Here is a 19,317-nt window from a genome sequence, read left to right on the forward strand (position 1 = left end):
GCGCACATAAACGCAACATCCAGCTTTGGATCGAAAAATAAGGATAGAGAAAGTAGGAGGGAACAGAAAAGGGGCTACTGTCAGTTGCCTCAGACTCCTGAGTTTCAGTGAGGAAAAGAAGATGAGGTTTAGAAGAGGATAAGTTGTGTTCTACAGATTGAAAATTAGATCTTAGACCACGAATGTTGCAGAAGTTAATGAAGAAAAAGTTGAGGGGGGATTTCAAGACACTTAGGGTCATTATCAAAAGAGTAGTCCGACCTAGGACATTGGTCCCCTCCCCAGATGGGGACTCAGAGGCTGGTGTAGGAGTCCCCAAGATGATTTTGAATTTTTCAGTGAAGGTTTTTTTTTTTTTTATGTAAGCAGGACACTGGCCAAGGGCAACAAAAATCCAATAAAAAAATAAATAAAAAAAAACACTGAGATGCCACTCCCAGAAAATGGTCCAAAGCGGTAGTCAAAATTTTAAGGAATTGTGTCTTATTAGTTGCTTGTATTTTTGTGTGGAGGAAGAGAGTTGTCTTTAGAGGGCAGGCTGTGACTGCCCCTTTGTGTTGAGACACAAACGGAAACGTTCAGTGAGGTCACAGCTGGTTTTAATGATAAGTTCACAACACCCCCTGATCCAGCACCGTGATGCTCTAAAAAGGGAAGTTAGTGCAATATGTTTATATATATATATATATATATATATATATATATATATATATATATATATATATATATATATATATATATATATATATATATATATATATATATATATATATATATATATATATATATATTATACTTTCATTTTTTTTTTTTTTTTTTTTTTTGCAAACATCACAATACTTGGCACATTTTCTCCAGGCGTTGTCGCGTCTCCATGGGTGACCGAGTGAGGTCACACGGTCAGAGTGACCATGTTAATACATGGCCACTTCCTTTCACGCCACTAGCCAGGATGGAAGCTACCTCTCCTGCTCGTTCTCGTCACCTCCCCAGCCGAGAAAAAAAATGTTACTTATTTAGTAAATAAATACTTTTGTAAGATAAGGATAATAGGGAGTCATTACTTGGCCCCTTAAGAGCTGTTGGCCGAACAGCGACAACCACCAACGTGCTTTGACTTTTACGTTGATGGTGCTGTGGAAAGAATAAAAATCATTATATTTCAAGGGAAACATCATATCTAAAAGGTAACCTATTACCTTTAAACGAAAACCACAATGGAGAGAGAGAGAGAGAGAGAGAGAGAGAGAGAGAGAGAGAGAGAGAGAGAGAGAGAGAGAGAGAGAGAGAGAGAGAGAGAGAGAGAGAGAGAGAGAGAGAGAGACAGACAAGGGGGGAGACCACTTGACTGAATGAGAGACAGACTTTTTTCTTAGATTCTAATGATTCATAGGCAAATATGGATCTCAGATAGAAATAAATTTCCATGAAATGTAAATTGTAGTCATGTACTCTCCCTAACAAGAGAGAGAGAGAGAGAGAGAGGTGTTGGTGTGTAGGGAGTGAGGTTATCAGCAACACAGGCTCTAATCTGATAATTAGCCCAGTACAAGATTTGGCAAAGCCCCAAGCCGCGGGCTGGGAAATCCCCAAAAAGGACAACACCTAAACGCTCAATTCAGAGTAGTCAGACCATATATATATATATATATATATATATATATATATATATATATATATATATATATATATATATATATATATATATATATATATATATATATATATATATATATATATATATATATATATTTTTTTTTTTTTTTTTTTTTTTTTTTTTTTTTTTTTCTTTTTTTTTTTTTCTTCCTAAGAAGGACACCAACCAGGGGCAATAAAAATACAATGATAATAAAAAAAAAAAAAAGGCCCACTGAGATGCCGGTCCCTGAATAGGGTACAAAACGATAGTCAGAAATTAAAAGATAATTGTCTTGAAACCTCCCTCTTGAAGGAATTCAAGTCATAAAAAGATGGAAATACAGAAGCAGGCAAGGAGTCCCAGAGTTTATCAGAGAATGGGATGAATGAATGAGAATACTGGTTAACTCATGCATTAGAGAGGTGGACAGAATATGGGTGAAAGAAAGAAGGAAGCCTTGTGTAGCAAGGCTACGGGAGGATGGGAGGCATGCAGCTAGTAAGATCAGAAGAGCAGTTAGCATGAAAATAGTGGTAGAAGATAGCAAGAGATGGAACATTCCGGTGATGAGAAAGAGGCTGAAGACAGTCAGTTAGAGGAAAGGAGTTGAGACGAAAAGCTTTTCATTCCACCCTGTCTAGAAGAGCGGTATGAGTGGAACCTCCCCCACAGACATGTGAAGCATACTCCATACATGGATGGATAAGGCCCTTGTACAGAGTTAGCAGCTGGAAGGGTGAGAAAAACTAGTGGAGACGTCTCAGAACGCTTAAATTCATAGAAGCTGTAAAGGGCAATTGTAGCTGCCCGAAGGCAGCTAAAGGATTTTAGACCCACATGGTGACGCGAATCGTTTATTGCATTCGGTCAAACCTGAAGACATACATAATAAACGTAAGACGTGAGTAGCACTACTAACCATTAAGTACTGTATCAACATAACGCATAATCATGGATTATGACAATTAGGGCAATCGACTCCTCGTAATACAAATGTGGAACTCACGTGTTTGGGGTCTTAAGGAGGCCTGTCACCAAGCAACACCTGCGTCTATATTGTAGTGGTCCGATCCTTCCTGAAGTAGTCACACCCGAACGCAGTGGCGGTTTAAAGGGATCTGTCTATCCGGGCTTCTTCCCTGCTGGCCCTCGGCGTCTCACGCCTGTCCATCTCACCCTTAGGTCAGCGTCACACACACACACACACACACACACACACACACACACACACACACACACAAAGAAACAAACAAACAAGTAAATGCGATATAAATTCAATTCTGCTACTCCTTGCTTTTGTCCTCTCCCATCTCCTCCTTTGTTTTTCTTTCTTCTCTTTATTATTCACTTCTGTTATTATCCTTATAATCATCATTATTACTATTACTGTTTTTTTTCTTTTCTCTTCTTTCCTCCCCACCTCTCTCTCCCTCCAGGTCACGAGAGGAAAAATTCTCTGCTCTCCCTCCTTCTCTCCGTCTACAAATATTCTCCCAATCCCTCCCCTCAGTTCCTCCATCCTCCTCCCTCTTTCATGCAAAACCTAAGATTAGGAGGAGGAAGAAGAAGAGGTGGTGAAGGAGGATGAGCGAGAAGGAAAAGAAGTAAAAATAAACATGGAATATCAATAACATTTTGTCCCTTTGCGCCTCTCTCTCTCTCTCTCTCTCTCTCTCTCTCTCTCTCTCTCTCTCTCTCTCTCTCTCTCTCTCTCTCTCTCTCTCTCTCTCTCTCTCTCTGTATGTGTGTGTGTGTGTGTGTGTGCCTCCAGAGGCACCTTCGCTTAGTGGGATCCTGAGGGATTGGAGCGATAGGACAAGATACAGATATGCGATTGTAATCGGAGGAGCCCAACGGAGAAGGGTGACAGCATAAGCACAAGGATTAGAGGTCAGGAAAAGGTCAAGAATGTTGGGCCTAGTTGGAGCCTAGTGGAAGTGAAAATTATATTAGTAGTAGTAGTAGTAGTAGTAGTAGTAGTAGTAGTAGTAGCAGTAGTAGTAGTAGTAGTAGTAGTAGTAGTGGTGGTGATGGTGGTGGCGGTAATGGTGGTTCTTAGTGTTTGTGTTGATTATACGCACTGTTTATTTGTATACTATTGCTGTATTTGCTGTTATATTGTTAGCGTGAACTCGCTTGAAGTGAGCTAGGCTAGTCACTCATAAAGAATATATTTGATCGACAATAAGAAACATAAATAAAAAAAATAAATCATGATAAATAGGAAAATAACATTTCACAGCACTATATAAGTTTGTAACATACACGCCCCACAAATTTGGACATGTAATAGTACCTCGCTGACTTGACGGAGACACCCTTCATTGCACGTACAGCATTTGAACCTGCACACACGTCACCCACGATATCGCTCCTTATACATTCCACAGTCCAGCCTACAGCAGAGGTTAATTTTCTATGTATTTACATAGTCCAATCAGGAAAGAAATTTGAATCAATGGCGGTGTGGCGTCACTTGGTCCTGCTACAACACCGGGGCATATTTACTGAGGACATATTTCCTGCTATTTGTAATTTTTATAGGATGTTTTTTCTCACTTGCCATGTTGAGCGTGTTCACGATATATTCATCAACAGAAAGAATGAGTGTTGCAGTTAGACAACAGTAACACACGATAATGCTTGAGAATAATGATATGTACCACCTGTCAGTGCCGCACAAACCTCGTCAGCTGACCAGTGAGCAGAGGGAGTGAGGGAGGGAAGATGATGGGTAGCTGCTTAGTGTTGCCATCAGGTGCCTTTGTTCCAATTAAGCAGGGCGTAGCAAATGTGAAAAAAATAAATAAAACTTCACTTATTATTATTAATTGTCATGAAGGATGCAATCTACGTCACAGAGAAGGTACATTGTATCACGCCCATGTAAATATACATTAGATAAGAATGCGCGCGCCCTTCCTCTTGTGTTGCTGAAACATGATCCCTTAATTTAATATTTCGTTCATAACATTAATTTTAAAACATTAGAATATAGAAAAATTTCCTTCATGACCTCACGAAAACACCACAACTCATTCTTGGTAACGTAGAGAAAAATAATATTACGTTTTTGATCAGCTAAATGCCACCATTATTTGTTCTCTAGGTTTCACCGTTTCGGCCTCCACTGAGTGAGAGGACACAGCCTAGCGAGCCGAGTTCGTGTGCAGTCCTGCGTAGAGTAGTCTATGCCTATACTTTGTTATTTTTAAGTGTCAGTTCTCTCGTGATTCATTTCTAGTAATCCGAATACTTGTTATCAAATAAATGTAAAAAATGTAAAAAATGAGGCAATGTAACGGAAAAGGTGGTAATAGGAAGTAACGTCAATTGTCAATTATATTTATGTCAATTATACAATGGACCAAAGTGCCGCCCCCAAAAAGTGCCGCCCGGGACAGACCGCCCCCTCCGCCCTTTCCTAGCTACGCCACTGCTTCAGTGCCTTCAGTGCTTTTAGTGAATTCTTTAGTGATTCGTTTAGTGCCTTCAGTGCCTTCAGTATCTTCAGTGATTTATTCATTGAAATTAGTGCCTTCAGGAGTTCCTTCAGTGACTCCTTCAGTGAATTCAGTGTCTTCAGTGCCTCTTTCAATGAATTTATTGTCTTCAGTGCCTCCTTCAATGCCTTCACTGACTCCTTCAGTGTCTTCAGTGACTCTTTCAGTGAATTCAGTGTCTTCAGTGCCTTCCTCAGCGAATCCTTCAGTGCCTCCTTCAGTGTCTTCAGTGACTCCTCCAGTGCCCCATTCAGAGAGAGAGAGAGAGAGAGAGAGAGAGAGAGAGAGAGAGATAAGTAGATGTAATACATATTAAAAAATCTCTCTCTCTCTCTCTCTCTCTCTCTCTCTCTCTCTCTCTCTCTCTCTCTCTCTCTCTCTCTCTCTCTCTCTCTGAATGGGGCACTGGAGGAGTCACTGAAGACACTGAACAAGTAAATTACATGCGAAACAATCTAGACAAGTTATCTGATTGGGGATAGACTGACAAATAAGTTTTAATGCAGATAAGTGTAAAGTGTTTCACATAGGGTATCGAAACGAGAAAGCAAAGTATAGAATGAATGGTACCTAACTTAGAAGTGGATAGCGAAATTGATTTAGGAGTAACAATATCGAGCAGCTTAAAACACAGCCAACAATGTTCAGGAGTCATAAAGAAAGCAAATGAAATAATTGGCAGGGGGTCATTTTGAATATAAATCTAAAAATATGATCCTCACTCTATAACTCCTTGGTCCGTTCACTTTTAGAATATTGCATTCAAGCATGATGCCCGTATGACGATAAAGACATAGATACATTAGAACGAGTTCAGCGTGTTGTAACAAAAATGATACCAATCCTAAGAAACAAATCATACGAAGACCGTTTTAAATCTATTCCCATTAACACAGAGAAGACTCAGAGGCGACTTAATAACACCTGAGGAAGTATTTTGCTGATTTCCCTTGGAATGACTACTGCTTCCGTGTCAGAGACCCGTCTTTGTGTGCTGAGCTCATAACAGAGGTGATAGTGTCTGGCATGGAGGCGTACATTCCTCACTCTTTTTTTCGTCCTAAACCTTCTAAACCTTGGTTTAACACAGCTTGTTCTCGTGCTATACATGATAGAGAGGTGGCCCACAAAAGGTACTTAAGCCTTCCATCACCACAGTCTCATGCACTTTATATTTCTGCCCGGAACCATGCCAAATCTGTTCTCCAACAAGCCTAAAACTCCTTCATTAACAGAAAGTGTCAAAACCTTTCAAGATCTAACTCCCCTCATGACTTCTGGCATCTAGCCAAAAATATCTCCAATAACTTTGCTTCTTCTTCTTTATCTCCTCTATTTCAACCAGATGGCACCACTGCTATCACATCTATTTCTAAAGCTGAACTCTTCGCTCAAACCTTTGCAAAAAACCCTACCTTGGACGATTCTGGGCTTGTTCCCCCCTCTCCTCCACCCTCTGACTACTTCATACCACCTATTAAAATTCTTCGCAATGATGTTTTCCATGCCCTTGCTGGCCTAAACCCTCGGAAGGCTTATGGACCTGATGGGGTCCCTCCTACTGTTCTCCGCAACTGTGCCTCCGTGCTTGCACCTTGCCTAGTCAAACTCTTTCAGCTCTGTCTGTCAACATCTACCTTTCCTTCTTGCTGGAAGTTTGCCTACATTCAACCTGTTCCTAAAAAGGGTGACCGTTCTAATCCCTCAAATTACCGTCCTATTGCTTTAATTTCCTGCCTATCTAAAGTTTTTGAATCTATTCTCAACAGGAAGATTCTTAAACATCTGTCACTTCACAACCTTCTATCTGATCGCCAGTATGTGTTCCGTCAAGGCCGCTCTACTGGTGATCTTCTGGCTTTCCTTACTGCGTCTTGGTCATCCTCTTTTAGAGATTTTGGTGAAATTTTTGCTGTTGCCTTGGACATATCAAAAGCTTTTGACAGAGTCTGGCACAAAGCTTTGATATCCAAACTACCCTCCTACGGTTTCTATCCTTCTCTCTGTAACTTCATCTCAAGTTTCCTTTCTAACCGTTCTATTGCTGCTGTGATAGACGGTCACTGTTCTTCTCCTAAATCTATTAACAGTGGTGGTCCTCAGGGTTCTCTCCTGTCACCCACTCTCTTCTTATTATTCATTAATGATCTTCTAAACCAAACTTCTTGTCCTATCCACTCCTGCGCTGGTGATACCACCCTGCACTTTTCCACGTCTTTTCATAGACGTCCAATCCTTCAGGAGGTAAACATATCATGCAGGGAAGCCACAGAACGCCTGACTTCTGATTTTTCTAAAATTTCTGATTGGGGCAGAGCAAACTTGGTATTGTTCAATGCCTCAAAAACTCAATTCCTCCATCTATCAACTCGACACAACCTTCCAGACAACTATCCCCTCTTCTTCAATGACACTCAACTGTCCCCTCTTCTACACTGAACATCCTCGGTCTGTCCTTTACTTATAATCTGAACTGGAAACTTCACATCTCATCTCTAGCTAAAACAGCTTCTATGAAGTTAGGTGTTCTGAGACGTCTCCGCCAGTTTTTCTCACCCCCCCCCAGCTGCTAACTCTGTACAAGGACCTTATCCGTCCATGTATGGAGTATGCTTCACATGTCTGGGGGGGTTCCACTCATACTGCTCTTCTAGACAGGGTGGAATCAAAAGTTTTTCGTCTCATCAACTCCTCTCCTCTAACTGATTGTCTTCAGCCTCTCTCTCACCGCCGCAATGTTGCATATCTAGCTCTCTTCTACCGCTGTTTTCATGGTAACTGCTCTTCTGATCTTGCTAACTGCATGCCTCCCCTCCTCCTGCGGCCTCGCTGCACAAGACTTTCTTCTTTCTCTCACCCCTATTCTGTCCACCTCTCTAACGCAAGAGTTAACCAATATTCTCAATCATTCATCCCTTTCTCTGGTAAACTCTGGAACTCCCTGCCTGCTTCTGTATTTCCACCTTCCTATGACTTGAATTCCTTCAAGAGGGAGGTTTCAAGACACTTATCCATCAATTTTTGACCACTGCTTTGACCCTTTTATGGGACTGGCATTTCAGTGGGCATTTTTTTTATTAGATTTTTGTTGCCCTTGGCCAGTGTCCTTCCTATATAAAAAAAAAACGCTAGATCTCTTCTTTTTCCCATCTTTCCTATATAAATTTCCCCAATTGTTCCTTTCAGCAATCGGGGTGAACTTTTCGTTTTATTTCTTGCCGGGTAACACTGGAGGGAGTGGTGGGTGGGGAGGGGCTTCTTCTGTTCTATCCTTGCCTCCTGCTAAGTATATAGCTTATTATAGATGTAGTATAGTGAACGAGTGACCTCGTCATAGGTCGCAAGGCCTCCTGTCACTCGTCTTTCCTATGTATTCCTATGTATTCCTCCTCCTCCTCCTCCTCCTCCTCTTCCTCTTCCTCCTCCTCTTCCTCACTAATATTTTATTGTTCTCTAACTCTTTCCCTAGATGAAGCGAATGAAGGAAAGTGGTGCTGCTTCTAGAAAAAGAGAGAAAGGAAAGAGAAGAATTAATTAAAAAGCATGAAGGAGCACTATTGCAATTCATCAAGCCTCAAGAAACTACTACTAACATCGACCAGACCACTACTGAAACTGGAGAAGTTTCCGAATCCAAACCATTATCAGATTCAAATGTTTCAACTCCAAGTGATTTGTCAACTATAAGTAATGTAGAACATGAGCCTCATGAGGAAAAAAAAATATTTCAGATGTGGACAGAGTGGACTTAAAAGATGTTGGTCTATGGCCAAGCAAGATCAACAATGACACACAGATCTTACTGGTACGTCAAGGTGCATCTGTGATCCAAAATCTAGATTCTAATTTTTGTGAAGTAATGCGTCAAGGTGAATCAACCAAAGGACAAACCAGAAATCTAACACGTGAGTGGTTTCTTAAAACTGCCAAATGGTGAAAAAAAAAAATCATGGAATGGTGAAAATGGTGAAAAATCGTGGATGATGTATTCCCTTTCCAAGAAAGCTCTTTACTGCTTTTGCTGCAAACTCTTTGCAGAAGGAAGTAACTAGTTTTAATACCGTGGATGGATTCAACATATGGTGGAAACTGAATCCTAAAATATCTCAGCATGAATCCAGTTCACCACATGTTCAGAATTTCACAATATGGAAGGAGCTGGAAATTAGGACTGCTCTTGGAGCAACAATAAATAAAAAGGAACAAAAAGTTTTTGAAAATCAAGTAAAAAAGTGGAAGGAGATCTTTTCAAGATTGCTTGATATCATAAGATTTCTAGCAAAACAAAATTTGCCTTTACGAGGTCACCGACAAGCAATGAATTTTGAAAGTAAAGAGACTGGTACTGAACCAGAAGTAACAGAAAATAGAGGAATTTTTTTTTAGAATTATTTGATTTGCTGGCAATATATGACCCAATATTATGTGAACATCTTCTAAGAATCCAGATGGGAAACAAGTTCACTACTTCTGATCTGTCACCTACTATTCAAAAACGAGTTTATTGAAATTTTGGGAGAAAATATAAGAAGCAAAATCATCAACCAAGTAAAAAGAAGTCAAGTACTTTTCAGTGATATTCGACAGCATTCCTGATATTTCACATAAGGATCAAATTAGTCAAGTCAATGGAGATCAAGTGAAGGTTATGGAATCATTTGTTGATTTCATTGGAACAAAAGGTAAAACGGCCCACAATATTGCAACTGTGATTTTGGAAAAATTAGAAAATTATGGAATTGATATTAAAAACTGTAGAGGCCAGGCATATGCTAATGCTATAGTAATGGTTGGTCAACATTCTGGTGTTCAGAAGCGTATCAAGGAAATCCAAAAGCAGAATTTGCTTGTACTAATCACACAATGAATGAGGCTTGTGTTCATGCAGCTTCTGTTACTGTAAATTCTGTTACCTTTTTTGGAACTGTGAAGCGTGCTTTTACTTTTTTTTTTTTTTTTTTTTTCATCTACCCATCGCTGGGACGTTCTAACTTCTGTCACTGGCCAAAGTATGAAACGCATCATTGAAACAAGGTGGAGTGCAAGGGGAAATGCTGTATGTGTGTTGTAAAGGAACACTTCTCAGAAATTTTAAATGTCTTAGAAAAGTTAACTTGCGCAGAAGGAAATACAGTTATCAGATCATAGGCTGGTGTGCTACTTGGTGCTTTGCAGTCATTTCCATTTCTGTGCTTTCTTGGCCTGTGGGAACCTGTCCTCCTAAAAATTAATGACACACAGGCGTACCTCGAAACCAAAGGACTTAACCTACAACAATGTGATATAAAACTCGGGGCATTAGAGGATTTTTTAGTTAAGAACATAGAAAAGCTAGTAAATGATGAAGTTAACTATGCTAAAGAAGTGTGTGATGATTTGAGTATAGTCATGGAGCGTCAGTGTCGGAACAGAAAGAAGAAACAAATTTTTGGTGAAGAATCACAAGATGCTGGATTCCCATATGACATTGAATTAAAAAGAGAAATGTTTTCTTCACTGGATAGAGTGATCCAAGAAATAAATCTCCGTGAACTTGCTGAGAAATATGCTTTTGTTACTCCTACACATCTTATTGATAATCAGTATGAGTGCCAACTTACTCAAATAGATCATGATGACATTGATAAAGATGAGTTCCTACTTGAAAGAAAAATACTGCAGCATCTTACTGGTGTTGCTACTAGTCAAGGTCAAACGAATATGTGGAAAGAAGGCCCCTGGAGCTTTTGCAGTTTATTCATAAATATAATCTTGGAAACTCGGTTCCAAATCTAGTACTTATGTTGCGGATTTTCTTCACAATTGTTATCAGTGTTGCTACCTGTAAGAGGAGTTTTTCTAAACTAGAACTAATAAAAAATTACTTTATGTCTACTATGAACAACTTGAGGTTGAGAAACCTTGCCATGTTGCCTATACAGAGACAACTTGCAAATGAAATAGATTTTGACAATGTTATTCATGATTTTGCTATCAGAAAAATAAGAAAATGTCTTTGTAGAAAGAGATGATAATTTTCAACTGATTCAAATTATTCAAAGATAACCATTTATGAGTAATTATTAAATTTTCCTTTTAAAGGATTTAATTCCCTTTTCAGTTAATAAAAAAAAACAGCTAATTATGTCTGAATATATGTATATATATATATATATATATATATATATATATATATATATATATATATATATATATATATATATATATATATATATATATATATATATATATATGTGTGTGTGTGTGTGTGTGTGTGTGTGCATTGTAATATTGTATTACTTCTAGGAAGGGCAGCAAATTGAAGCCCGTGGGCCGCCCCGGGCGGCAAAAACATTACCTACGCCACTGCACTGAAGGAGTCATTGAAGGAGGCACTAAAGGCACTGAAGGCACTGAAGGAGGCAGTGAAGGAAGCACTGAAGGAACTCAAGGAGGCAGTGAAAACAATGGAGGAGGAACAGTAGGACGTCCCCCCACTGCAGGTCTCACGCAAAAAACACAGGATCCTTAGGTAGCAAACACCCGAGTCCTTCTTCCCCTCAGTGTGTCAAGACCCGTCTGGCCACTACGTGAGATGTGCGTGTGCGTGTGATGTACGTGGGGTGTGTGTTTGCGTGTGACAGTGACTGTGCGTGTGCATGTGAAGGTGGATGTGCGTATGACGTGCGGTGTGTGAGTATAATGGTGGACGTCTGTGTGCGTGTGCTTGCGCTGTACATGAGTGTCTTTGTGTGTGCTGTATAAGGGTGTGTCTTCACATTTTTTTTTTTTTTTTTTATGTAGGAGGAACACCGACCAAGGGCAACAAAAATCCAATTAAAAAAAATAAAATAAAAAGGCCCACTAAGATACCGGTCCCCGAACAAGATCCGAAGCGGTAGTTAGAAAACTGAAGGATGTGTCTTGAAACCTTCCTCCTGAAGGAGTTCAAGTCATAGGAAGGTGCAAAATACTGAAGGAGGCAGGGAGTTCCTAAGATGAATGATTTAGAATACTGGTTAGAAATGTGGACAGAATGATGGGGGTAAGAAGCAGAAGAAAGTCTTGTGCAGTGATGCCGCAGGAGGAGGGGGGAATGCAATTAGCAAGATCAGAAGAGCAGTTAGCATGAAAATGGCGGTAGAAAATGGCTAGAGATGCAACATTGCGGTGATGAAAGAGAGAGAGGATGAAGACAGTCAGTTAGACGAGAGGAATTGATGAGACAAAGAGCTTTTGATTCCACCCTGTCTAGAAGGGCGGTATGAGTGGAACCCAATCCCCCCCCAGATATGTGAACAGAGTTAGCACCTGGGAAGGGTGAGGAAAACTGGCAGAGACGTCTCAGGACAGCTAACTTCATAGAAGCTGTTTTAGCTAGAGATGAGATGTGAAGTTTTCAGTTTAGATTATAAGAAAAGGACAGACTGAGGATATTCATTGTAGAAGAGGGTGACATTTGAGTGTCAATGAAGAAGAGGGGATAGTTGTCTGGAAGGTTGTGTTGAGTTGATAGATGGAGGAATTGAGTTTTTTAGGCATTGAACAATACCAAGTTTGATCTACTCTAATCAGAAATTTTAAAGAGATCAGAAGTCAGGCATTCTGTAACTTCCCTGCGTGAAATGTTTGCTTCCTGAAGGGTTGGACGTCTATGAAAAGATGTGGAAAAGTGCAGGGTAATATCATCAGCGTAGGAATGGATAAGAAAAAAAATTTGGTTTAGAAGGTCATTGATGAATAAAAGGAAAAGAGTGGGTGACAGGACAGAACCCTAAAGAACACCACTATTAATAGATTTAGGAGAAGAAAAGTGACCGTCTACCACAGCAGCAATAGAACGGTCAGAAAAGAAACTTGAGATAGAGTTACAGAGAGAAGGGTAAAAGCTATGGGAGGGTAGTTTGGAAATCAAAGCTTTATGCTAGAATCTATCAAAAGCTTTTGATATGTCTAAGGCAACAGCAAAAATTTCACCAAATTCCTAAAAGAGGATGACTAAAACCCGGTAAGAAAAGCCAGATCACCATTAGAACGGCCTTGACGGAACCCATGCCGACGATCAGATAGAAGGTTGTGAAGTGATAAATGTTTACGAATCTTCCTGTTAAGGATAGATTCAAATACTTTATATAGGCAGGAAATTAAAGCAACACGACAGTAGTTTGAAGAATTAGAACGGTCGCCCTTTTTCAGGCTGAATGTAGGCAAACTTCCAGCAAGAAGGAAAGGTAGATGTTGACAGACATAGTTGAAAGAGTATGACTAGGCAAGGTGCAAGCAGAGAAGCGCAGTTTCGGACAACAATAAGAGGGACCCCATCAGGTCTTTAAGCCTTACGAGTGTTTAGGCCAGCGACAGCATGGAAAACATCGCTGCAAAGAATTTTAATAGGTAGCATGAAGTAGTCAAAGGATGAAGGAGAGGGAGGAACAAACCCTGAATCATCCAAGGTAGAGTTTTTAGTAAAGGCTTGAGCGAAGAGTTCAGCTTTAGAGAGAGATGTGAGACATTTTTGGCTAGATGCGAAAAGTCATGAGGGGAAGAATTTGACACTTTCTATTAATGAAGGAATTTTTGGCTAGTTGGTGAGCAGATTTAGCATGGTTCTGGAGAGAAATATAAGAAAATATAAAAGAAATATGATCGAGGTATAATATCCTGTTCGACATTCGCCCTCCGTAACAGTTCTCTCTCTCCTCAGCAGAGTGTTATAGCCTCAAGCCGAGTAGTATCGTTTACGGCCTTCTGGCCAGCAGGTCTTGGCAGGACCTGAGGAGGGAGTAAAGTTCATTATGCAGCTAGTTACTTAGATCCTCTACGGCTGAAATGCCTCAGCCAGCAGTAACATTTAAGACACAACAAGCTCACTAACAAGAAACACGAGAAATTACTACAAAAAAAAAAAAAAAAAATGCCCAGAAACACACAGGAGGGTCATTCACCGCTTACTGCACACAAGCTTGGCCTGCACACATACACACAGCCAAGGAGTCACTTCCCTGGGTACAGTGCATGGTATACACAACTACCCTTACTGGCAGACTACTATGGAGACTCCTATTCCATATAAGCAGGCTGGGGCGTACAGCCGGTAATGATTCACTTATCCCCTTAAGGCAACATACCCGGCTAATTATCATCCTGCCCTAGTCTCCGTCAAATATTAGAGCACATCTTATTACGTCAGCTCCTTCTACGTGCTGGGCAGTGACTGTGGAAAACGCATCTCTCCCTCTGCTGCTAAGGGGAGGTGGGTACAAGGAAGAGGGAGGAGTGCAACACACACATACACACACACACACACACACACACACACACACACATACACACACACACACACACACACACACACACACACACACACACACACACACACACACACACACACACACACACATCGCTCCCCTCGCGGTCTTTACTTGAATTTACTGGTATTTACTTTACTTCTAAAAATTCTGCTGATTGAATTAGGAGGACTAGATGAATTCTGATTACGTTATTGTTTAGGGCAACTCTTCTACTAAATACTGGGTTAGTCTCAAATTAAATGGAAAAGGGAAAGTAAGGCAATTTACGTGGTAAATATAGATAATTGCGTGGATAAATCTCATAGGAGTTTCAGGCTGAATATATACGTGACAAGGACGAATTTAAGTCTCGTCCCTGGCTCTCTCTTTCTCTCTCTCTCTCTCTCTCTCTCTCTCTCTCTCTCTCTCTCTCTCTCTCTCTCTCTCTCTCTCTCTCTCTCTCTTTCTCTTTTCTTTTTTTATTTATACAGAATACATTAATTGTTTATAGAGTTCACTGTAGCGCATATTACATACAAGTGCAACGTTTTACAGGTTAAAGGAAACATGATTAGTGTGTCCTATCTTAAAGCCCATCTCTGATGCCTGGTGTTCTCATGACGGCAGCCACGCATTCACCAGCTCCTTGAAGCTCTGTGCCGTCATGTTGTCCAGGCGTGGCTGTGAGGCAAGCAGTCCATTCCACCAGGTTACATAAGTGTTGATGAATTGCCTCTGGTGGTGCCATGTTCTGCAGCGAGGCTGTAACAGTTCGGCGGCAGCTCGGGAGACTGATCTTGTCTCCACGAGTGCCCGCCAAAGGGGCTGCCTGAGAGGCTGGAGGTGATGGACCCGCTGCTGATGTATCTTGAACATCACCGTGAGGCCCGCCACATCACGGCGGTGCTGAAGATTGCAGAGTCCTGGATGCTGTTGCGCGCTGCTGCTTTCCCTGATCAACCTCTTTGCACGGCCCTGGACCCTATCAAGGAAGCCAAGATGTTTGCGTGCAAATTTCACCTGCCACTTATTGCCCCAGGCTACGATGCGGTTCAGAGTGTTGTTGAGTTCAGCTGTGGAGCGAGCCTCTTCCCCTGCCTCGTAGCTGTGCGTCAGGGTGATGTCGTCTGCATATTTATATAAATGTTCCATAGCAGAGGGCCTAAGCAGCTTCTCTTGGGAACACCTGCTTTATTTGGGTGTACTTCCGACTCTGCCGTTGAGCACAACTTTCAGATGTCTCTCCCTCAGATAGTCGGTGAAGAGCTGGAGTAGAGGCCCCTCGACACCTACAGCACAAAGTCTTTCCATGAGAGCTTGATGCCACTCCTTGTCAAAAGCTCCCTCGATGTCGAGTGCCACAGCGACAGTGGCCCTTCCTTTGTCCAGGGCCGCACTCCACTTCGCGGTTAGCAGCAGGTGCAGGTCAGCGGCCGATCTGCCTTGTCAGAACCCGTACTGTCTGGTGCACAGCAAGTGATGGCGCTCAAGGTGCTCCATCATTCTCATAGCCATGATGCTTTCCAACACCTTACTGAGCACGGGCAGCAGAGACACAGAGCGGTAGTTTTTCACCTCACTTTTAGAATTTTTCTCATGAATCGGAACAACCTTGCTGATTTTCCAGGCTTTGGGCCATTTCCTGCTCTGTAGACAGTGGTTGAAGAGAGAGGTCAGCGGGCGCGCCAGCTCCCCGGCGCACTGACGGAGCAGACGGGACTGATGTAGTCCGGCCCCACCGCTTTACTCTCATCCAATGAGCAGAGCAATTTTTTCACTTTACTCTCACTCATCACCACTGTCAGTAACTTGTTTTTTGTCACTGCAGGCAGAGTTGGAGGTGCTCTTCCCGGATCAGAGATGTTCATTTTCTCTGAGAAGTGTCTGGCCAGGAGGTTCGCCTTGTCTCAGGCGGTGTGAGCCACGCTGCCATCCTCCCTATGGAGGGGAGGGATGGTGCCTTCCCGCGATGCGCCCTGCTGCTCCTTAACCAGGCTCCACCAGTGTTTAGTTCCGACTTGGCCACCTCTCAGTTTCGTCTTCAGTGTACTTCTCCATTGTTCGGCGGCCAACTCCTGGGTGTTCCTCGTGTGCTGAGCTGCCTCCCTGTGTCTCTGCCGATTCCTGGTCGTGGGATGCCTCTTAAAAGCATGCCAAGCATGATACTTTTCATCAGAGATGGCTCGGCACTCCGCGCCAAACCATGGTTGGTCTGACGCCTTACTTTTATGTGTGGAGTGGGGCACCCAGCTGTTCTGCAGGTCGCACAGCAGCTCCGTGAGTCTCTCCACCTTCTCGTCCATGTCGCCTCACAGCACGTACTCCCAGTCTGTGCTTCTTAAGGCGGCACGCATGGCTTCCCAGTTTGCCGCTTCCCACTTCCAAAGCGTATGGGTGTGGCTCTCTTCAGGTGGCTGATTTTTGTGAGTACTGCCACGTGGTCAGATGTAACCACAAAGTCAAGAGGCGAGCACCGAACACTTAGAGAAGGGAGGTCAGTCACCACTGGGTCAATTGACGAGCCGGAGCTGTGGATGGGAAACGTGACATAATTTTTTAGGTCGTGCACAACCAGCAGCGTGTTGAAGGCGTCCCTTACTATATTGTGGTTCAGGTCACCGATTATTACCACATTTTCGCACTGGTTTGCCATCATCACATTGTCGATGTTGTCAGTTAGGTCATTCAAAAGCACTGCACCCTGCGAGGGGGGACGATAACACCCAATACACAACAGGCCTTTTCCATGAGTGTCAGTCACCTTGAGCATTAACAACTCAAGTTCCCTGGGGGCAGACACGGGAGGCTCGACCACTCGGACGCTAAGTGAATGAGTGAGTGAGTGAGCTCTCCAATATTAGTGTGGAAACCCCTCAAGTTCGCTGACACGATTCTCACCTCACTGTTCGTCGCGTTACAGCATCGCTGCCTGGGGCTGCGACAGGGCTCCATATCGCGTGGCATGACCTGGTAAGGTGCCAGGCCAGAGGGACTGGGGTTGTGGGGTCCCGTAGTTGGCAACCACTGGAGTCCCACCTGACCCCAGGTGGGTGGCGGGATGGTGCAGCTGCCAGACAATGCCTCTTAGGGCGAGTAGCGTCTCCTGGCTACTCTGCCTCACCGCTTGTACAAGCTCCTGCTGCCTCTGGTCAGCAATCTTAATCCTGCAGTTTTGGGAGGAGTGGAAGTGCCCATGACAATAGGTACAGAGCTGGACTTGACACTGATCCTGTGAGTGTCCCCAACGATTACACTGAAGGCACTTGTTCCGCTCCTGTTTGGGCTGCTTTGCGGTTTGTGTCTGAGTCGTCTCTGCCTCCTGTGTGTCTGCTGCTGGTGATTTCCTTGTCCTCCTATTAGGTCGTCGAGGTCTTCTGTCTGTGTCCTGACTGTTTTGCTGGTGGTGGAGCTGCACTTGTGTCCCTTCTCGCAGCGGAACCGTTATGGGTGTGTCCTCCACATACTGCAGGTCTTTCCCGTGCCTCCCGCGACTCGGGGGCGGGTTGAGATTGAGGCGCAAGATCGGGAGGGACAGAGGCAGGGATTGAGAGTGTTGGAAGGGTGCAGTTCTCACCAGGTGCATTCTGAATTACCTCACTCTCCTCCAGGGTAGGGGCAGGGGAAAGGGATTAGAGGAGGCAGTGACGGGTGGGTGGGGCACTGACCAGGTGGGTGTGTTCTGACTCACCTCACCTTCCGCCGGGGCAGCGTTAGGCCCAGCTTCACCCCAAAGTCTGTGAGGTTTAGCTGTGTAAGACACTGAGCTCTGCTGAATATCCTCGCTATTTTGTATGGCCAGGAGTGTATCAACTATAGACATCGCCTCAACTAACACTCTCCTCTCTTCAGCGAGGTCACTAGTCACGGATCTATAGTGTGTCAGCTAGGCTTTCATCGGGGCTAGGTCTCGACGAAGGTTTTTTACGATCTTTTTAGCTCCTCCCTCTGTAGCGTGTTAAGGTCGTCTTCGTCCTCAAGCTGGGGAGAGGGGGAAGGGAGCAGGAGGGTTAGATCTTCCTGAGCTGCGTTGGTGTAGAAGGTGACAGGGTCGGTTATCCCTACCAAGGCGCGAAGCTCTCCAGTGTTGCCACACTTGAACTCGGCCGCCTCTCTCATGCAGCGCTCGTGGCACAGGTTAGCACAGTTCTGTGACCCACAGCATTTCTTGTGTGGCTGCTGAGTTGTTTTCTTGCCACAAACCGCACACCAGAACTCTGGTCTGTATCCACTAAGACTACTAGGCTTTTCAAAGAGGCGCTGGAAGCATTCTTCAACCATGGCTGCACAGCGAGGTGCACGGCGTGGTAACACGGTCAGTGGGTCGGCAGTCTTGCGGACGGGTGGGGGCGACTCAGAGAAGTCAGGTCACTCGTTTCCACTAGGAAAACCTTTTATTTCAAGGTTTTCAGAGCAGGTTTCACGGATGTAACACTAACACACACTTTGTCACACTTGTATGTTCACGATAGCTCTCAGAAGCTTCGATTCCGGTCCAAAAACCGCCGCAAATGTCCCCCTGACACGGAGTGACCTGTGACACGTTCTACCCCCGTGACCGCTCAGACTCTCTCTCTCTCTCTCTCTCTCTCTCTCTCTCTCTCTCTCTCTCTCTCTCTCTCTCTCTCTCTCTCTCTCTCTCTCTCTCTCTATATATATATATATATATATATATATATATATATATATATATATATATATATATATATATATATATATATAATGTATATTGAGATAACACAATGAAGAAAATAAGAATGATGAAGGAGAAAAGATAATAAACGAGAAGAGAGACAGACAGAGAGAGAGAGAGAGAGAGAGAAAGAGAGAGAGAGAGAGAGAGAGAGAGAGAGAGAGAGAGAGAGAGAGAGCGGGCTAGGGTACGTTTAAGACTGGCAGCTCACTGACA

At 43.0% G+C, this 19,317-nt stretch overlaps 1 protein-coding gene across 1 annotated transcript; it reads right to left on the bottom strand.

Annotated features, from left to right (window-relative positions):
* Positions 1-15,573: 15,573 nt before the first annotated feature.
* LOC135092954 (uncharacterized) lies at positions 15,574-16,279 on the bottom strand. The gene is made up of 3 exons (XM_063991776.1): positions 16,235-16,279; positions 15,871-16,112; positions 15,574-15,700 (listed from the first exon to the last, which is right to left on the bottom strand). Exons 1-3 carry the CDS (start codon positions 16,277-16,279, stop codon positions 15,574-15,576), a joined length of 414 nt encoding a protein of 137 aa, XP_063847846.1.
* Between the last annotated feature and the right edge of the window lie 3,038 nt (positions 16,280-19,317).

This window comes from Scylla paramamosain, chromosome 41 (genome assembly GCF_035594125.1).
Source record: "Scylla paramamosain isolate STU-SP2022 chromosome 41, ASM3559412v1, whole genome shotgun sequence".
NCBI lineage: Eukaryota > Metazoa > Arthropoda > Malacostraca > Decapoda > Portunidae > Scylla > Scylla paramamosain.

Bases quoted from the DNA above. Each gene is read 5' to 3' on its own strand.
- LOC135092954 (XM_063991776.1), bottom strand. From the start codon at position 16,279: ATGAACATCTCTGATCCGGGAAGAGCACCTCCAACTCTGCCTGCA. The intron at 16,113-16,234 runs GTGACAAAAAAC...CTGCTCCGTCAG, and splicing joins CACCTCCAACTCTGCCTGCA to TGCGCCGGGGAGCTGGCGCG. The intron at 15,701-15,870 runs GTACGGGTTCTG...TTTGTGCTGTAG, and splicing joins CACTTGCTGTGCACCAGACA to GTGTCGAGGGGCCTCTACTC.